General features: G+C 41.1%; 1 protein-coding gene across 1 annotated transcript in view; it reads left to right on the forward strand.

The window, feature by feature from the left end:
• Positions 1 to 14369, forward strand: part of ENOX1 (ecto-NOX disulfide-thiol exchanger 1) — a 155197-nt gene extending 140828 nt beyond the window's left edge. Inside the window, exons 13-15 of the mRNA XM_009322855.1 lie at positions 7276 to 7378; positions 10363 to 10448; positions 13683 to 14369. Coding sequence (XP_009321130.1) covers positions 7276 to 7378; positions 10363 to 10448; positions 13683 to 13814 — 321 coding nt within the window. The 3' untranslated portion in view covers positions 13815 to 14369. The remainder of the gene's footprint in view (positions 1 to 7275; positions 7379 to 10362; positions 10449 to 13682) is intronic.
• The last annotated feature ends 5077 nt before the right edge of the window (positions 14370 to 19446 follow it).

Raw genomic sequence — 19446 nt, forward strand, 5'->3', positions numbered from 1 at the left:
CCCCTCCAGCTGCTGTGCTCAGACCCCCTTACACACCCCCGTGCACACAGAATAGAGAGTTCCTCACCCAGGAAAAGAGTTAGAAATTGAGTTTAATGAGTGTAATGCACTGATCAGGGCATGGCATGGCCAGACAAGTGTACTGACCAGCAACCTGTTTACATGCGACCAGTCCCTTTTATCCCCTTCCCAAACCACTATGATCCCTCCCTTTTCCTGTCTTTTATTTCCCCACTAAGGACCCTCAACTAAGTCTTGTACAATCCCAAGATGCTCTTCCCCTACATCGCATAACAAGTCCCATACCCCTGTAGGCAGTGCGCCCCTCAGTCTGTAAGATGATCCATAGAGCATTTCCATTGACTGGTCTTGATAGTTGTCACGCTCGACCCCTGGGGCTGGTGCTCTCCTGTGACAGCCCTGGGAGGGGCTGGGTCAGGGGACTCTTTTCTCTGATTAGGTTATCGGGCTTTCCCCACCTGTGATGGTACCTCTGTCCTCCTTTGTGCTAGTGGAGTTAAGACTTTAACCACAAGTATCAGGAGGAAGCAGCAAGTGATGGTGGTTGGAAAATCCCTTCTGCAGGGGATGGAGGCACCTGTCTGTTGATGACACATCCCACATGTTTGATGAGGGCACAGAACTGGGATGTTGCAGAGAAACTGCTGAGGCTTATCCAGCCATTGGACTATTACCCCTTGTTGCACATCCATGAGCTCTGACCCTGCAGCTGATCCTGCATTGAGCAGGAGGTTGGACTAGAGACCTCCCAAGGTCATCTGAGTGATTTTGTGATTCTGTGATCATCTGAGTCACAATCACTGTCTGTGAGTGTACTCATACATTGCCACATTTGCAAGGAAATTTGATTTAAGTTAAATTTAAATATGCTCTTTCCTTTTAGTTTAGCTCAACTTGGATTGAATAATTTTGTATTCACCATGGATAAGAACATAGACAAGAACAGTAGCCCATTCTCAACTGACAACCATGTTAAGCTGTCAGAAGTTGTCCCATACCTCAACCTTGCATGTCCCCATAAATTTAAGATGCCTGACTTGATGTGCATTGAAACTGTTGCAAGGCTTCCATTCATTTGATTGGAAATTGAATTAGGGTCCATTCAGTTTAAAACAGCAAGATTAAATTTTCAGATGTGGGTCTGAAGTACATTTAAAGAAAGACCAGCAGACCAAACACATCTATACCAGACTTTAAGAGATCCCCAGATAAATGAAAAACATGCAGTCGTCATGTTGCAGGCCAGTTTCTACCCATGTTTGCAGTAGAATTGTCAGACCTGCCTGGCCATCAATAAGCAGTTTGGGCAAGCACATTGGAAGCCTAAGCCCAGTTCTGTGGACTCAGAGCAGGTACATGTTTGCCTTTCAAGAGCTTAAGGACTGCAGATTTGGTATCACATGTGTATGTTCTTTCTGATATCAAAATCATAAAATTACCTTTTCTTTTCAAGCTTACAGTATCTCTCTGGCCTGCTGTTAATAGGCTGCAAGATTTTTGCTTGTGTTTCAGATGCATAGTTTTTTCTCCTCCAACTTGTTTTCCCTTATAAATCCCCTGGCTGATGAGAAAGTGTGGTGTATCCCTTACATCTAACTACATTCAGCAGTTGCTCTGTCATGTGCCTGCTGTGTCCAACATCTAGTCTTTCCTTCTTCTGCTACTGTTTTAATGCCTCAGACAGTTGGCTTTGTACATATAGTACAAACGCCAACATATCCTGCAAACTCTTCCAGACTCTGGTAGGATTTTTTTGTTTTTTTACTGGGTCTTTCAGAAGGCATAATATTATTTTTACCCCCTCACCACACAATTCTGCAGAATCCCATATACTACAACAAAGGGAATGAGTTCTTTAAAGACAATATGCAAGCAGTCATCATTCCCCCTAGATTTAAAGGTATTTTTAAAATATTTGGATTACCCAGATAGCAGAGGGAGTATTTCAGCTCTTTGGATATTTGTCATTTGCATCCTGATCATATGCCAAGCGTCTTCAATTCATTAAATTCCATATTCTGCCTTTCAAGCAGAGTCCTGAACAAGGGGTGATGGGGAACTGCACTTTGGTAGGAGTAGTTTCCAGGTAGGGCAGCTACTGTTCAAGCCCTGCTCAGCTCTTGGTCAGCGTTTATGGGGAATGGCAAGTCCTCACTCCGTCCATTTTTAGGGATGCTGGGTAGCATATGTTTTCAGGATCACAGAACTTTTCAGGCTCAGGAGAACCATTTTCGCTAAAGAGAGAAGTCCCAGGCAAGAGCAGACATTTTATATTCTGTCTGCTTTTTTGCACTGGTGCAAGACTGGCCTGTAGAGAATGAGTGATGTCTGGATTGAGAACTTTTTATTTAATATCATACTTTCCGGGGGGGGGGGCAACGAAGGACTGAAATACCCAAGTCATCCAACCTAAATATCTGGGGCTTTCCGATCTGCTAGTCCCCTGGAGTGCAGAGCTAGCCTTTTGTTCTTACAGTACCTGCGACTATCCTCTGTAGAAAGTCACCACATCTCTTCTACTCTTCAGGACTTCTGTGTCTCTCTCTGGCAAATGCAGCTCTCTGAGGAGTCATGCTCTTATTTGCTGTGTCTACAGTGTGGGACCCAGCTGCTCTGTGGTGGGCCATGGTGGAGAGTGAGACGAGGCACCTTTTGGAGCAATCCACTTGCCCATGCCTCTGCATTTGCTTCCAAAAGAAGCCAGGGTACCTGAGAGAATGACACAAACCCAACTTCTGTCCCGCCTTACGGCCAGGACATGGCTGAGTTATACATCCATGTGCAAAAACTGCCATGTACGACTCTCCACAGCCATCAGCTCTGTGTCAGAAGTCTGCCTGTGGAAATTAATAATCTGTGTGAGAAAATTGTTATTTGCCGTCCTCTGTTTTAACCAGCAAGTTCTCCTGAAAGTTTTCCAGAAAGATTCTCTCTCTGTCTTTTCCTCCTCCCTGGTTCAAAAGTAGGGAGCCCCGAATCAAAATGCTGGTCCCAAGGGGTATCTGCAGAATCATAGGGGCCCACAAGCCAAAAAGGGAAATTCATGTCTTTTCAACATCTGCTGATGGATGAAAGTGTCATTTGCAGGGAAAAGCTCCAAGCTGGCAATGGTGAGAGCATCGCACAGAATGGTTGCATTCATGCTGAGCAGCTCTAGAGCTGTCATCATCAAACCAGGCCTCCGTGTTCTCCGATACCTGACATAATTTGTGAATAATGAATAGGGCCAGGTCCCTAATGATCTCCAGGTGTGATTTAACCTGGATTAAGCCTTCCACATACTGTATTTAGTTCTTGCAAGGTCATTTCACTTCTAATAAGTGTTGGTTTGCACATGCTCAGCTGTGTTCTTGTCCTTTAATGCAGTAACTGACAGATGGTAGCAAAATATCCTTTTATAAAGAAACCTGCTGAAGTCCTCTGTTTTAACCAGCAAGTTCTCCTGAAAGTTTTCCAGAAAGATTCTCTCTCTGTCTTTTCCTCCTCCCTGGTTCAAAAGTAGGGAGCCCCGAATCAAAATGCTGGTCCCAAGGGGTATCTGCAGGGTTTGTCAAGCCCACAAGGGAAATTCATGTCTTTTCAACATCTGCTGATGGATGAAAGTGTCATTTGCAGGGAAAAGCTCCAAGCTGGCAATGGTGAGAGCATCACACAGAATGGTTGCATTCATGCTGAGCAGCTCTAGAGCTGTCATCATCAAACCAGGCCTCCGTGTTCTCCGATACCTGACATAATTTGTGAATAATGAATAGGGCCAGGTCCCTAATGATCTCCAGGTGTGATTTAACCTGGATTAAGCCTTCCACATACTGTATTTAGTTCTTGCAAGGTCATTTCACTTCTAATAAGTATTGGTTTGCACATGCTCAGCTGTGTTCTTGTCCTTTAATGCAGTAACTGACAGATGGTAGCAAAATATCCTTTTATAAAGAAACCTGCTGAAGGAGACTGCTTAGGCCCTCAGAAAATATAATTTGCCAAGTAAAAGATGGTCTCCAGGAAAGAAAGGAAATACTGTAATGTAGTATATATTAAATAAATTTCCTCAGGCATCTGATGATCAGTAGCTTTTTCTCATGTCAGAGACGTGACCTAACTCTTTGTTTCCAATTAGTTATTGCCTCATTCACCTTTGTACTCTTAAAAGTCTTGTTTCTGTGGGTTGGCATAAGTAGTGCCTCTAAAAATGTGCAAATTAACTGCGTGAGGATTTGTTTTAGAGGCTTCATAGGTACCGGATTTGTATCTGCAGTGTGTAGTCAGATACTTAAGGTTTTCACTTGCGCTATAAATAGCCTGGCTTCTGGGTGAATTTCACACTCATTTTTTAGACACAATTATGCCCATTTCTCTTAAATCACTATTAATTCCTAGCAGCATTGCTACTGAATCCTTTATGTGAGCATGCACACACCCTGGATTTTCTCATGGCCTGTGCAAGCTTATTTTGGCAGCTGAATACATCAGCTGTCTAATGTATCATCTTCTGCGAGGCAGGTGGTTTTGGATGGCAGAAACCTCTCCTTTTCAAACCTCCAATAACCTGCAACCTTCTGAAGCCAGTCATTTGCTGAGTAGCTATCTTTGCCACTCTTAGTTTCCTCAGGCTGCCCCATAACCATTTTTTTACTCTTTTATCCCCTGTACCAACACACAGTTAAGGAAGACTTGATGTGACTTCCTTTAGCATCCATTTACACTGTCCTATAAATCATACAACATGTTCTGCACAGGCTCAAATCTAGGCATTAGATGAGAATCCATCTGTTCATTGCTCCCAATGGGAATATAGTTTCTTTCTCTGCATCACTGCTTGACAAAACTTCTAATCCCATCTGAAACTGCTAGTGTGTTGTGTTTGGGGCCTGTTATATCAAATATACATCTCTCTGCTCTCTCCTTCCCCTCTCAGGAATTGTTATTTTTAAACTGCTTTTCTATCTCTGATGGAGTCAAAAGTTACATCTTAACCTATACAAGCTCTGGTGGCATATGCTGCTCAGCTATTCTGCTGCAGTATCATGAAATCTGTCATCCAGCTCTGTTCTTCTGGTCTGTAACCCCCTTGTCATTACTACCCTTATGGAGAAATTCATGCAAACACTTCTCTCATTTCTGTTTCTTGCCTGGGTTTTCTTTCACTGTTCTTAGATGTCATGGCCAGCAGTAGATGAGTATTTGCATTAGCTTTTGGCTCTATCAGGAGGGGAATCAACAGTACTGGACAACTTAGAGCATAGTCCTGCTGCTACAATGTGCCCTGTGCATTACAACACTACAAGAGTGTTAGTGTCAAGGTGATGTAGCTGCCAGAGCGCTCAGGCACACCATTATTTGAAGAGGGGATCGCTGCAACTCTTGAACTGCAGACTCCTTCCTACCTGTAGGTGTCTAAATCTGTGCTATAAGTTCCCCTTTGCAGCCAATGAGGAATATAAAACAGGCACCTCTAAGGTCCAATTTATTTCAACCTAAAGTAAATAACTAAAATACATGACTAAAAAATTTCATTTCTACTGACTAAAAAGGCAGCAAAGTCTGACTAGCTTACATGTACACAACTACACATAGATCTCTGGCCAGAAGACATGCGTCAGTTGGCCACTACAACTGCAGCAAACCACAGGTGACTCGATGCATCTCACTCCTCCTTCACTGTGGCCTAAGGTCTGTCAGAACCCCTTGTTGCTGGGGGCTAAGGATCTACATATGCGTGTATGTCACTCAAATGCACATACAGTTTCTTAGCTGACACATGGCAACTTGCTCCTCTTCACAACGCGAGGGAACATTTGAACCCATGATGCATCTGAGCCACCAGGCACTGCGTATCAGGCAGCTGCTTCTTGGAGCCAGCCTATAAAGAGCACAAAGTACATCACTGGGGGTTTTTTGTGTTGGGTTGGTTTTGGGGTTTTTTTTATTGAGAATGAGGAAGTGCCTGACTCTTTTTACCAGTCTCACAGATTGTGAAGCCTTTAGTCATCTATAAAGAGGCACATTCGACATAGTTTGGAGGTTTTGCCTTTTTTTAGCATGGATTATTCACACCTTCAGAAATGCCCTAGAGTGACCCAAGCCCAGTGTCTCTCTTTTATTGCCAAAAATGCTTGCCAATAATTTTGGAGCAAAGCACCACCCCAAGTGCATGTTCTAGATGTGCCACATCATTACACCAAATAGTGCAAATTTGCTGGCATTTAAGGCTGCCCAGTCCCATGCAATCTCCAGCTGCTTACCTTGACTCCCCCAACCAGAACAAGAGCACCATTCCTGCACAGCACACCACCGTACCTCCAGCCCCATGCTCTCTGCTTCCAAGGTTTTGCATGGAACTACTGAGCATTTCACAGAGCAGATGCAGCAGCGTGAGTCACTGTCTCAGCAAGGAACGAGTTACTGCTATGTTGCTCCATGGAAACAACCCATGTATATGCTTGAATATTGTGCAATGCACTTTGAGGCCACTTACGTGCCTCTGAAATAGAGATAATTTGTTTACTTCACATATACCCAGGAGAAGAGTAATCTGTGTCACACAACTGCCTGGGTACTTCTGATGGAGCATCTAACATGTGATAGCTTGGCTGAGATTTGGATGGTTCAGGCCACCTGCTTGCAGAAAAAGGAGCTCAAAGCAGGAGCCTTGACTTGTTTGCCCTTAAGGCTGGCTCTCTTTCAGTCCTCAAAACAAGGTAGCTTTGTGCAAAACACCCATTAGAATTGGTCCCTGAAATGTGCTGACCCCCAAAACGTGCCTGGGAATTGTCTGGGACAGGGGCCAACACCATGCCAGACACTGGTCGAGGAGTATAACAGGGTAGATGATTGTGCTCCAGTAGCTAGAAACACTGCTAGTGATTGTTGAATTTACTCTTATAGCTGTAGCTGAATGTTTCCATCCATGTTCCCTAGAGGTGGTCTTTGTTTACAGATTTAATAGCTAGAAAATGTGATTTTTCTGACCATCCCCACGCTTTATGGCACATCTTTCAAGCTGTTGTAATGAAGAAGCACTAGCAACAAAGTGATTACTTACTCCACAAGCAAAATTTCTCTTCTTGGCAGCTTTTGGCATAAAGTTACTTCAAAAAGTGTCTTAATATTCTACAAACAAATCAATTATTTATAATTGTCTTGTCTTTAGATGTGAATTAAAGTAATGGTCTTTTTTATAGAGTTGAAAGGAAGCAGACAGGTTTAATTGCAGTAAATGAAATCTACATGACCTCCTTTTTTTTTAAAACTTTTTAGGAAATCAATGTATTGACAGTAGCATTGGTCAACCAAGACAGAGAAAAAAATTCAGAGAAACGAAGCCCAGGTCTAAAATCAGAGAAAGAGGCACTATTAATAGGTAAGATAACCCCAAAGAATATTTTTGAGAACAAAATGCCTTTTAAGAAGTTTTTGTTTTGTGTATGTGTTTATGTGCATCTCTGTGCTAATAAAAGTAAAAAAAAAAAAGATATTTTTTTATTTTTCATCTATATTCATAATGGCTTTTAGTAAGAGAAATCCTAAAATACAAGTGAACTTTTCCTTTTTAAAAAATTCTGCAGAGTTTAATGAAAGGATTTCAGGTATGAAGAAAATTGCAGGATCTGCATTTAGACTTGCAGCATGAATGTGTGAAGACTTTATTTACATCAAGATTTAGCAGGCTAGAATTGTATAACTTGTTCTCTGATTATAAGACAAAATGGTGAAGGAGAAAGGGATGGAAATAATATTAGCAAACTACCAAACAAAAAATATGTATGCTGGATGTATTAAGCAAGCCAGATTTATGCTTTTGACATTAGGTGGGGGAATTAGCAATATGAATATTTATAAAGAATACCACAAGGACTGTCATATCCTTTACCTAGAATAAAATCTTTAAAATAAACTCTTAAAAAGTGCCTAAAAGCTAAAGCTTATAGGCAGTGGGCTAGCTAACTGGTACCTAGCACTTAGCCACACAGGAATGCTGGCTGTGCCCATGCTACCCTTGGAGGGAACGTGCCCCATTCATATCCGTGCACGTTTTGCATTTGGCTTCAGTGGGGCAGGTTTTCATGGAGCCTAAAGGCCCATGGTCCAAAGTGCTCCCTATGGCATGGTTGCTATTCACGGGAATGCTGACCGGAAAGACCAGGTTTCATGTCTTCGGTTTGGTCTTTTCACAAAATCAGCGGTGTTCCGGTAGGTGATAGTTCCAGAACTACCTTAATTTGTTTAAATGCAACTCATTTGCATCTGCTAAGCACCAGGAAAGTTGCTGGTTTATTGCTGGGGCACGGATTCAGACAGTTCAGTCAAAAAAGGTCATTTAAAAGTGAAGAATGCATTTAAATGTTTAAAGGGCTTAGTACACAAACTTTCTGTGACTGGTGAGATGTGGAACAGCAGGATGTACAGAAATGTATGAATTGATTTAATTTTGCTTGTTATAATAAAATTCAGAACTTTTAATTGCAATGGACAGTATTTGATGTGTTCAAAGATAACTTCTGTGAGAAGGGTCACAAGGATAGGATTTTAAGAACAGAACAACAAACTTTTTTTTCTAGGTCACTCATAATTTGACTGTGACAAGTGGTGGCAGTGTCCCAAAGTGGACACCAGCTGTGCAGTGGCGCACTCAGATAAACAGTGTAATCTCAGTCCAGATATTACTGGTCATAATACCCCCACAACTGGCTCATTGTTACAGTTCAAAGGCAAAAGATTGCTCAAGGTGGATTTCATGTTATCTCTTCCTCTGAGGCATGTTTAGATGCGGCAAGGGAAAAACGGGCCTTGCCTCCATCTATTCACTAAGTTTGTCTATATTTTACAAAATTCAATATTGTCTTAGAGGAAAAGAACATAAAAAAAATACTAAAAAACTATCATGGAACTCCAGTCAATAAGTGCAAAATATTTTCAAATGACTTTTTATTTACATTATATGAAAGAGCTAGCTTTGAACATCCTGAATTGAAAAGCCTTGGGAACACACATAACAAACGCGATGCCACTGGTAAAATGTGATTTGAATACAAATTGGATTTCCAGTCAGCCCATCCAAGTGTGATGGTCTTGGCTTTTGCTTCAAGAGCTCTTGTGCGTGTTCTTATGGTCACGCACAGCACAAAGAAGGTAACTGCTGCCAGGACTCACCATAGTATAAAATTAAATACACGCCCCTCCCTTTGCAGGATCAGAAGTTTGTAAATGCTATTGGAAAAATGAGGGAGGAAAAATGGTGTTCTTTGCAAAGCCAGTCTAAAATGAGTTAAATTTTACTTATCATTTTCAACCGTGGCCAGTATTTGGGGAAAAATGAAATCCAAGATTATCCTAATTCATGGAGCATCAAGAAAGCAGTATGGCCTGCAGTACACAAGATACAGTGACCCATTTTTGTCATTTGTAAGCATTTTTAATCCTGGTGTTTATGCTTTAAATATAAGGAACTTCCCCCAGGGTCATTCAGCTAAGAAACCCTTCCAAACAGAGTTGAAAATATTTGCTCTGATTCTTACAGTCCAACTCTCCCCAAACAGTAAGTAACACACATGCCATTTTGTATTTTCACTGTTCCTTTAGAAGAGGAGAAATTGGATACTGCTTTTAATAGCAATTCTGATGCCCCAAATCTTGTTTTCTCTGGTCATCATTATTATGCTGTCACTTGATTTTCACTGCAGAAAAAATCTGTAGACTTAGATCGTGATTCCTCCTAAGCCACTTTTATTCCCATACCTTTTAAAACGATCCTGTAAATAACAATGAAGATAGACAAAACTGACTCTCTTTTAAGAAAAAGTAAGTAAGTAAATATGTCATAAAGGATTTGTGTTTTCTTCAGCAGCAGTTAGGGGTAATATGGATTAAACCCTTTTCATAACCAGCATCAGCGTAATTACTAAAAAAAATTGAGGGAGTGAGGTTTCTGACAATTATATGAAATATTTTCACAACAGAGCATCCAGTGAAGGGGAAAAAAGCAATAATTTTACCATTGCAATATCCACAATTTTATATTGGTAAATCAAGCATAAAATTGGTAGTTGAAATGCTTCCAGCAAGTCTTTGTTTAGAAATTCCTTTATTCATCAGTATATTATCTTGGTCACTTACTTGCTAACTGCTGTCATTCCTGAAGATGAGCTATTGTGTTTACCATATTATTATGACTGTATTAAAAATGTGCCATTTTGTTATGTTTATTGGGTTGTGTAAGAAAAATAAGAATCATAATTCATACTGAAAAACCTGCAAGAACAGACTATTCAGAATTATTTTGCTTATTTTAATGATACATTGTCTAAGGTAATTTCAATACTTTGTGTGCATTTGTTTTTAATACAGGTATCATATCCACATTTCTTCACGTCCACCCTTTTGGAGCCAATATAGAATATCTTTGGTCTTACATGCAGCAGTTGGACTCTAGGGTAAAAAAATTTAATCAAAATCTGTTTTCTCTATAGAAATATTGTATTATTCTTTACTGCAGGTTGAACTCTTCATGCATTTCCATTAGAAAGATAATGGGATATGGGGCTTGGGGGTTTGCGTCTTTATTCATTCGCAAATTACAGTGCACGTGCTTGTGTTGAGGTCTTTGCCTCGCGCTGCTTAGCTATTCTTTGTGGCAAAGAAGAGCAGAAATTTAAATGGCAAAGACTAGCAGCTGATTTTATGATACATGATCCTGAAATACAGCTGAGGAGAAAGAAAGCAGAACAAGAGGCAGGTGTAGCCATGGCCATCAAACTGTGCAGAGTTTTAGGAGATGACTCCTTATTCTTCTAGAAGTTGTTAGTCATGGGTCACGCTGAACATGAACTTTCATGAACACGTGAATGGACCATGAAGCATACCCTTCGTCTCCACATGGAAGCAGAGAGCGCCTCATAAAGGAATTGGCTGACCCTATTGCTAAATTCAGAGAAGGTGTGGTCAACACAAAAGTGAGGCCAACACACTACAGTGTGCAAAGTGTTTTTTAATGCATCAGTTCGTACAGTCCATAGTCAATACATACCATAGGATAAGATTCTTTGACTTACTTTTAAATATCTACTGTAGGATGAGATGAAATCAAGACCCAAAAGGGCCTATTCGTCTCTGCTGAATATTAAGCAAGTCAAGGGTGAGAAGCTCAGCTGTGAAATAGCTGCCTTTGATCAGGTGAATGCTACCCTAAGTGCTAAACAACGGCCCTGCAGGATGCTAGACTGCATGAGATACGTAGCAGATGCAGGGGTCACCCTGCAGTTAGCCACAGCTCTGATCCACATCTGCCAATACTTCCTTTGGACATGGTGATGATAGTGCTTGCCCAGATCTTCTTGCAACATGGAGTCAGGATGTAGCTATGGTGTGCACCTGGACTCAGAATGTGAGTGGCACTCCTTGTGTGGTGGTCATTAGACACAACTCCTTTGATCCTGGTAATATTTTGTTCCTGAACACTCCCTCCAGCCATGCCACCCATAGCCAAGATCACCTTCCAGCTGCTTTGATGGGTTGTTTTGATGGGCTGTTTCATGCCTCTGGAGGATCCTTCCTCTGTTTCGACGAAAAAGTGTATAGCTAAAAGCAGAGGAGATTCTGAGCTAGAAGCCCACTGGAAATAAGACAGGTTGCATGGATGAGTGAGGAAGGATGATGAAGTTCTTAGGCACTAGCTTCAGGCCATGGCAACTCAGATTTGCTAGTGCTTTACAGTCCACTGCTACCCACAGTGAAAAGGTAGGATGAGGATGGTAGAAAGAGGTGAGAAACTGGTGAATTGCAATTTTTTTTTAAAATTGATTTTATTAAGACCTCATACATCCAGAGCTTCACACCTGCAACTATTCCTCTTCTGCTTCTCTATTCCCTGCCTCTGCCACATGTACACGTTCCTTCATCTTGACCCCAGTTCCTGCAGCACCCAGTCTGCCCAATCTCCTCAGTCATCTTTCAAGTCCTTCCTTAACACACAGCGTTTGGCTAAGTTTCAACTGCTTTTTCCCCTGGCTGACCCCTCCAGCTCTGTATCTCTTGAGTGACAACAGCAATCATTTAAAATGCCGGCCCCTTGGGCTCCAGCCCTGCTGCTCATTGCTTCTGCCCACTGAGCTCTTCAACTTTCTCCCCCTTCACTGCTGTGGTCCCTTCTTGTGCATTGTCCGTGGGCTCTGTCCTTGAATTTCCACTCACATGAGTAATGTGTTGGCTTCTGTGAGGCTGCCAAGATCCAAATGCTTAATTTGCAAACACGGCTTTCATGGAAGGAGCATTGTCTCCATCTCTCCGAGGTGGAGCCCCTGCAACTACCACTGGACCTACCTGCTGCGTAATAAACATGAGCCACAAAATTTGACCTCGCTGGTTTATTTTGGAAGTAACTGCTTGTAGCAACAAATTACTTTTTAATAGCGCAATCCAGAGATGCAATCTCAGGGATGAATTTCAATTATTTCCATGGTTAGCCTGTCATTCCTCACCTGAACAGGAATGATAAGGTCAGCATACCTGTGCAGGCCGTGGGCTCAGCATAGAGCTCAGATGCATTACCCAAAGGTAACCAGCTATCCGTTACTGCCATAAGAGTACATAAAAGATGGACCTGATTACTCTGGGGCTTCAGACTGCCTCCAGCACTGATTTTTGGTGCCACCTTTAACAAATCATTTAATTTTTCTGCTGCACTAGCCTCTTCATGAAAGTAAGAGGTGATAGATATTTTCTCGCCTCCCTTGGGTGGAATGAGGTATAATTAGCATATTTTATGTTTATATACTGTTTTAAAAAGAAAACTTTTCACCGTGGAAGGTTCCTACTAATGTGAATAAGCAGAAATACCATCATTGCCAGAGAAGCCTATCAAACCATGGAGATACCTGTGGATAACAGGCAGCACCCATAGATTTCTTTACTGCTCCTTTCATGACCATCACTTTAGAAGAAGTAGCAGTAGGATGAAATGGTTCATTTTCCATGACTGTTCATTTCTTGACTTTCCTACTGATTGTACCAGAAAGGTTGCCTTTGTGAAAGTGTTTTCTGCAATGAGAGCATCTTTCCCATTAGGAAGGTGACCAGTCATTAAGGTTTCAAAACCATAAAAACATCCTGAGCAATGCCGAGTCAGGAAGTTTACTGCTTAGTTATCTGGAGCTGCTGAACTGGGCCAAACTGGGAGAAGATGGCTCCATGGATAGTCAGCCCTAAGTAACAGAAGTGAGCTGATTAAAAATAAAGTTCCTGTGTTAGTTTTTTTTTGCAAGAGAAAAACTGATGGAGCTGGGAGGAGGATTCAAGAGCTCATGGGATGGGAAGGAAGAATAAGGTCCCATTTGCTTCCTCCTCCTCACAAGTATACCCACAACTGTAGTTCTTAGATGGACTTTGTACCATACTGTGTGGCAGCAGCCCTGACATAACAGTTGTAATTCTTTTACGGTGGGATGCCACTGACAAAAGCAGAATCATTCCTGCAAGGAATCTGCACTTGCTTAGGAGTCTGGAAATTCATGTCAGGCTAAGGTTAAAAAAAATAATAATGGTTAGTTGTTTTCATCTGGCCTGGATTTCCCGCCCCCCCACCCCGTCCCTTATTTCTGTTCTCCATATTTCCTCTTTCCAATCTACAGGGCAGCTTTCTCACTTTAATTTTACCTTTATTTCTTTCTCAGATCTCTGCAAATGAGATAGAAATGCTTTTGATGAGACTGCCACGCATGTTTAAACAAGAATTCACTGGTGTAGGAGCAACACTGGAAAAGAGGTGGAAGTTTTGTGCCTTTGAAGGAATTAAAACTATCTGACTGTGACTAGTAATGAAGCTATGCAGAAGACGAATTCCTAGAGCATGGCAGGGTTATAAAATATTAAAGTAAGAAATTTGGGTTTGGGCACATAGTAGTATGTTTTCAAAGTTATCCAAGCCTAATTTTAGTTACATTTGTGACGTTCTCTTGTGAGTGGAAATGTAGTTGTGCACCAGTTCCTAAAATAAAATAAAATTTTTTTAAAAAAGTTTCAAAATGTGACAGATCTGTTTCCTATGAAAACTGAAGAAAGATGCCACAGTCATAATGATTTCAAAATACTACATGTCCTACTTCTAAGAAAAGCTCATTGAGCAAACAGTTAAGGAGAAAGATTGCCCGGTTATGGTCGCTAAGCTACAGCGATGTATATGTAATATGTAGTAGAACTCATTAAGTTTCGTTATTGAAAGTTCTTTCTGTTCAGTGAGAAAATTGAGTAATTTTACAGTGAGGAAAAGCATACCAAAAGAAAACTTGAAGATGTGTCTGAAGTTATTGTATTTTGTAAATTAAGTTATATGCTGTACCAGGGATTTTTGCCTTATTGAAAGAGGCCTGAAAATGTGATTGGAGTCCTCAAGAATGCTTTATCAAGAATATTATTTTTCTAATGTAACTATTCTCCATTATAGGTTCTTTTAACATGGATTGCATATCAATTTTCATAAACATGTAAATAAGGAGGAAACCAGTGTTACTGTATTGTATTTGGTATGTAACATTCAGGTTTATGCATCAAAATAAATATTCAGTTGCATTACTGTTACAAATTTTATAGCAGATATATTAATTTTTATCAATAAATATGACTTCTACCATATTGTTCGTACAAGTTTTTCTTCTATGTTTTTGTATTTTTATCAATCCAGCAGGAGTCTCCTGGCACTTATCTTTCTCCTACCTGAACTGCAGATAACTTGGTTAAATCAATTAGGAAGCAAAAAAGAGCTTGCAATATTAGCTAAGATTAAAATAATTAAAAATACTGGTGGAGGAAGTACCAGCATGGACTTTTGTTTAGCTGAACAGATTTCATTTCTTTTTTCAGACAAGCAGCCAGGTTTAAAATGGGCACCTTCAAATTTCTCATATTCAGTGTTGTGTTGGGTAGTTGCGATGCATCCAGTTAGTTACTCCTTCTAACTCCCAGCTAACGCTTCTGGCCTTTGGCCAGCCAAGGAAAAGAATAACTCACTTCTGGTGGTGTCCCTTAAGTAGGGACATCTATGTACATTATCATTTAGGATTTACTGTCAAACACACAGTACTCCAGCACTCCTGTAAGAGCCAGCAAAAGCTGAAGAAGTGGGTGTATCAACCAAGCCGGGAGGGTGTGGAAGGAATCGCTCCTCCCAGAGCCCTACTTTAAAGAACTGCATCAGTACAGCATTTAGCATGGTGCTGGATAAGAAACAGCAGCCCCCTGCAGGTCACACCTCTGTGTAGGCAGAGGAGCCAGCCACAAGAGAGCTGGCCCTGTAAAGTGGGGCACCAACAGCAGGAAAGATGGCAAATTGCAACAGATGCAGGGAGTATCCAGATACATGTCAGAGTGATGTTTCACTCAGGTTCTTCAATAAACAGCAATTAGTGTCAAATGCAATTAGTCATGAAGGAACTCTCCTACCTGGCTGTTAGTGATTACTGCTTTAGGACCTATTTCTCTTCTGGCATCTACCTGGACTATAGAAATATTAAATGAAATGTTAATTGTGTACAAAAGGGAAAAAAGAAAGAGGCTTAGCAGGTCTATTATGGGAGAAAATTATGCTTTCAGCCAGTACACGCAAAAATTTTTTTAAAGAATATACATCTCTATTACAGTTGCTACAGAACCTGTGTTAAGGCAAGTTACTCAGGTGAAACTAGTAATTATATGCCAGTTATGTTAATGAAAATTAACTAGTTTAGTCCAAATAACAACTCTTTCTTCTCTTGTGATCATACAGATCTATGAATAATTCAGGCAAAAATGTGTTAGGTCTGACAGCTCTTATTTAAGTACTGTAACATACATGTGTATGGATGGCACTTAGGCTGGGGAAAAGAGATGTGAGAAAACTTTCACCTCAGCTTTCTTCATGCCATACTTATTCATGATATTCTGTCCTCCCTTTTCTCGTGTCCTCCTTTTTTCCCTTTAGCTCATCTCCTCTCCCACAAAACAACTCCAATCCCAGATAGCCACAAAACATCTTAAAACTGACGGGACCTTGTAACCTAATCACCATATTTGCTCTGCATGTGTTTTCTCTTCCTTTTTCCTTCCTGGGTTTTTCATGTCTGTCTAGACCATAAGTGCTTTACGAGAGAGTGACTTTTTAGTCCTTGTGTAGTACCAGCTAAAAGGGAACCTCCTTCACTGGCCTTTAGATACCACCATAGAAGATCTAAACTTTAAGTATAAATAGCATGTAGGCGTCCTTCAATATTGTAACGTATCAGCTGAGATCGTGAAACTCGAGGGGATCCTCATGAGGATCAGGTTGGGCCCCAGAACTGGCTCTGTGTGCTCAGTGACTGTGGGGGAAACTGTATTAAAATGCTCAGCTCCATCACTTAGCTGCTGAAATGTCCTTATGATGGCCCTTGGGGATCCAGCTGGGGGTCCTGAAGTGATACAATGGGATGAATATCAAGGAAGCCACCTTTGAAAGACATCTAGACTGGACATTAGGAAGCATTTCTTTACCGAGAGGGTGGTCAAACACTGGAACAGGCTTCCTAGAGAGGTTGTCAATGTCCCAAGCCCGTCAGTGTTTAAGAGGCATTTGAACAATGCCCTTAATAACATGCTTTAACTTTTGGCCAGCCCTGAAGTGGTCAGGCAGTTGGACTAGGTGATCGTTGTAGGTCCCTTCCATCTGAAATAGTCTATAATCTATAGTCTATTCTCTCTCTTGCAGATATGTTACTGATATATGGAGAAGACAGTGATGTTCTGCAAGCCAACGTTAAATTCTGGCGAGGCACCCTTTAGCCAGCTTGTCTGAGCAGTAGTGTCTGTCAATCTGATGCCATCATAGCCCAGAAAGATGTACTCCATATGAAGTGTATCACCGGAGGATGGCTGTAAACCCCTGGAGCCATGGCTGTGGGTGACGGTGCTCTTCTTAGCACTGTCGGGCATTGCAGCAAAGCAACTTGTGAAAATGGCATGAGGTGATGCCACTTAACTATGATAAAAGAAGAAGTCAGTATGGTGGAAAAGGAGAAGAGCCTTTCTCTATGTCACTTTATCCTGATGACTGGAACAGAGGCTTGGTCAGCTGCAGCAGAAGTCAGCATGCTCTCCCCCAGAAAAAGGAGGATGTTGAGGTGGCCAAGTGGTACTTAGTGAAATGAGGCAGTGCAAGACCTAAAGCAAGTTTCTCCAGCTGAGTCAGGTTGAAGGAGGATGTACATTTGGCAAAGACTCAAAGCCATTTACAGTTAGCAGGATCCTCACAATGGTAGTAGGAAAGAAAACAAGGGAAGGAAAGGCCAAAGAGACACCACATCATCAGGCTAACCACGAGCTCAAGAGGTGAGACACTGCAATAGCCTGGCATGCAACTGCAAGTTACAGCAAAAAGTTACAGCAGTGTCCCCTCTTCTTAAATATGGACTAGTGGAGCAGGAGATTTGGTTTCTAACTGCCCAAAACATGCTAAGGGTATTTTGCAGGGAGTTGTAAGCTCAGTTGCCTGAACTCCTGTTCTCCCAGGAGAGCTTTTTAGCTCATCCTTGGCTTTGAATTGTCTTGGAGTGGTGGCAGGGTTGACTTTCATCAGTTTAGAGGGCCAGCCTCTTACTGCACTGTATTTGATTCCCACTTGAAGGCTTAAGAGATGTGCAAAACCTCTTGGGCAAATGTGCATTTCACCCTGCACATTCAAGGGAGATGAGTGTAACCTCTCTGTTAAACTGCATTTTATGCCCACAAGAGATAGCAATGTTTGATGACGACTGCATTATCCCCATTACTAAAAAGGAAATTTCTAATATCTCCTTGTGCTATTGCACATAGTGGAGTCTAATTGCTTATTGAAGTGTGCATGTTTTGGGCAAAATTTGCATGTTCACGACTGCCAGAGCATCACATTCACTTAAGGAACAGCTACACTGAGATTTAGAGAAAATCCTATATCAAGCTATGCTACATTTAGCTACACATCATGTACAGTAAATGCTGTGGAATTTAAAGCTAGAAAATTTGTCATAACAGCATTCTGGGTGGTCTGTTTAAGTCAAAATTCTGGTCTTGCAAGCATTGTATTATTTAAAATCAGAATGGCTTTGACAGTCAGTGCGACAAAAATGTTCTGCACTGATGTGAGTTGATTTGGGGAACAAGGTTTGGGGAGAGGAAGAGGGAAAGGAATTGGTTGGTTTGGGAGATATATTCTTTTTGTGCCTCCAGTACCAGTAGTAGCCAGGTTTGATACAGGACTCATGTTCGCTTTGTCCACTTAACAAATGCATCACAGAGTTCAGCATTTGAAGTGTAAGGCTTTTATCATCTTTTTCCTGTGAAAGGGTACAAGTTGTCCCTTGACTTGTCACTCTGGTTACCCTGATAAGATCTGCAGCACTTTTACCCTAACTTTTCCCTCAAAAAGTAAGTAGGAACAGCAGCAAATTCCTTCTGGTTCTGTTCTGTAGTCAATCTCCTCTGGAAGCAACTGCTGAGATGCTCAGGAAAAAAGAAGTCTTCCTGCATTTATTGGCATTAAGTGCCTATAAAGCAGGACACAATCTGGAGGAAGCCACTCCTTCTTCCAGACACTCTGAGAGCACAGTCAGTGTGACTGCTTGGTCTGCAAAGGGTGACTATTTACTTACTGAGTTAAAATTGAATGTTTCAAAAAAAAAAGTAAGCTGACTGAAAAAGACTGAAAAAGCAGCCAAATCAGGAAATTATGCTTACAAGGTGCAGATCCTCTAACTACATAAACCCATTACATTGAATACGTGGAAATCCTAATTTGTAAACAAAATCAAATGGATATGCTCAGGAGTACCTTTGATTAAGTGTTTTGCCGCACACTGGGTAATAAACATTGTGCCTGTTCAGACTTAATGGGCTGACTCCAATGTCATACTCCCTCTCAATAGGGACATTTGGGGGGCAGCAAGAAGAAAAATATATGTATTCCTTTAAACTTAGCAGAGAGCACTCCTGCAATCCTACCACAGCCATATTATAACCAGTTGCTCAGAATTCTGGCTGGTAAGTACTTCTTGCCAGTTTGTGTACTTTTATATACATAACATTGAAGCCTAAAAAAAAATCATCCACTTGGACTGCTCATATCTTAGCCATGTCACAGCTAATTCTGTAGTGATCCCAATAGCATATGGTGGATTAAAATACATCTCCCATAAAAGCATCCAGCCATAATCAAAGTTATCAAGTGGTGGAAAAGACATTTTTTTGCTTGATAGTTTGTTAGAAGAGATTAGCATTATCAAAATTGTGTCCTTACTTCCTAACTTGATTTTTTCTGGCTTCTTCTAGCCAGTTTTGCTTTTCTCTACAAGATTAAATAATCCTTTAGTACTGCATATTTTCTCCCCATGAAGATATTTATATATTGTAGTCTATTTACTTCTCAGTATTCTTTCTCATAAACTAAACACATTG

This window comes from Pygoscelis adeliae, unplaced genomic scaffold, assembly GCF_000699105.1.
Source record: "Pygoscelis adeliae isolate BGI_AS28 unplaced genomic scaffold, ASM69910v1 Scaffold74, whole genome shotgun sequence".
Classification (NCBI taxonomy): domain Eukaryota; kingdom Metazoa; phylum Chordata; class Aves; order Sphenisciformes; family Spheniscidae; genus Pygoscelis; species Pygoscelis adeliae.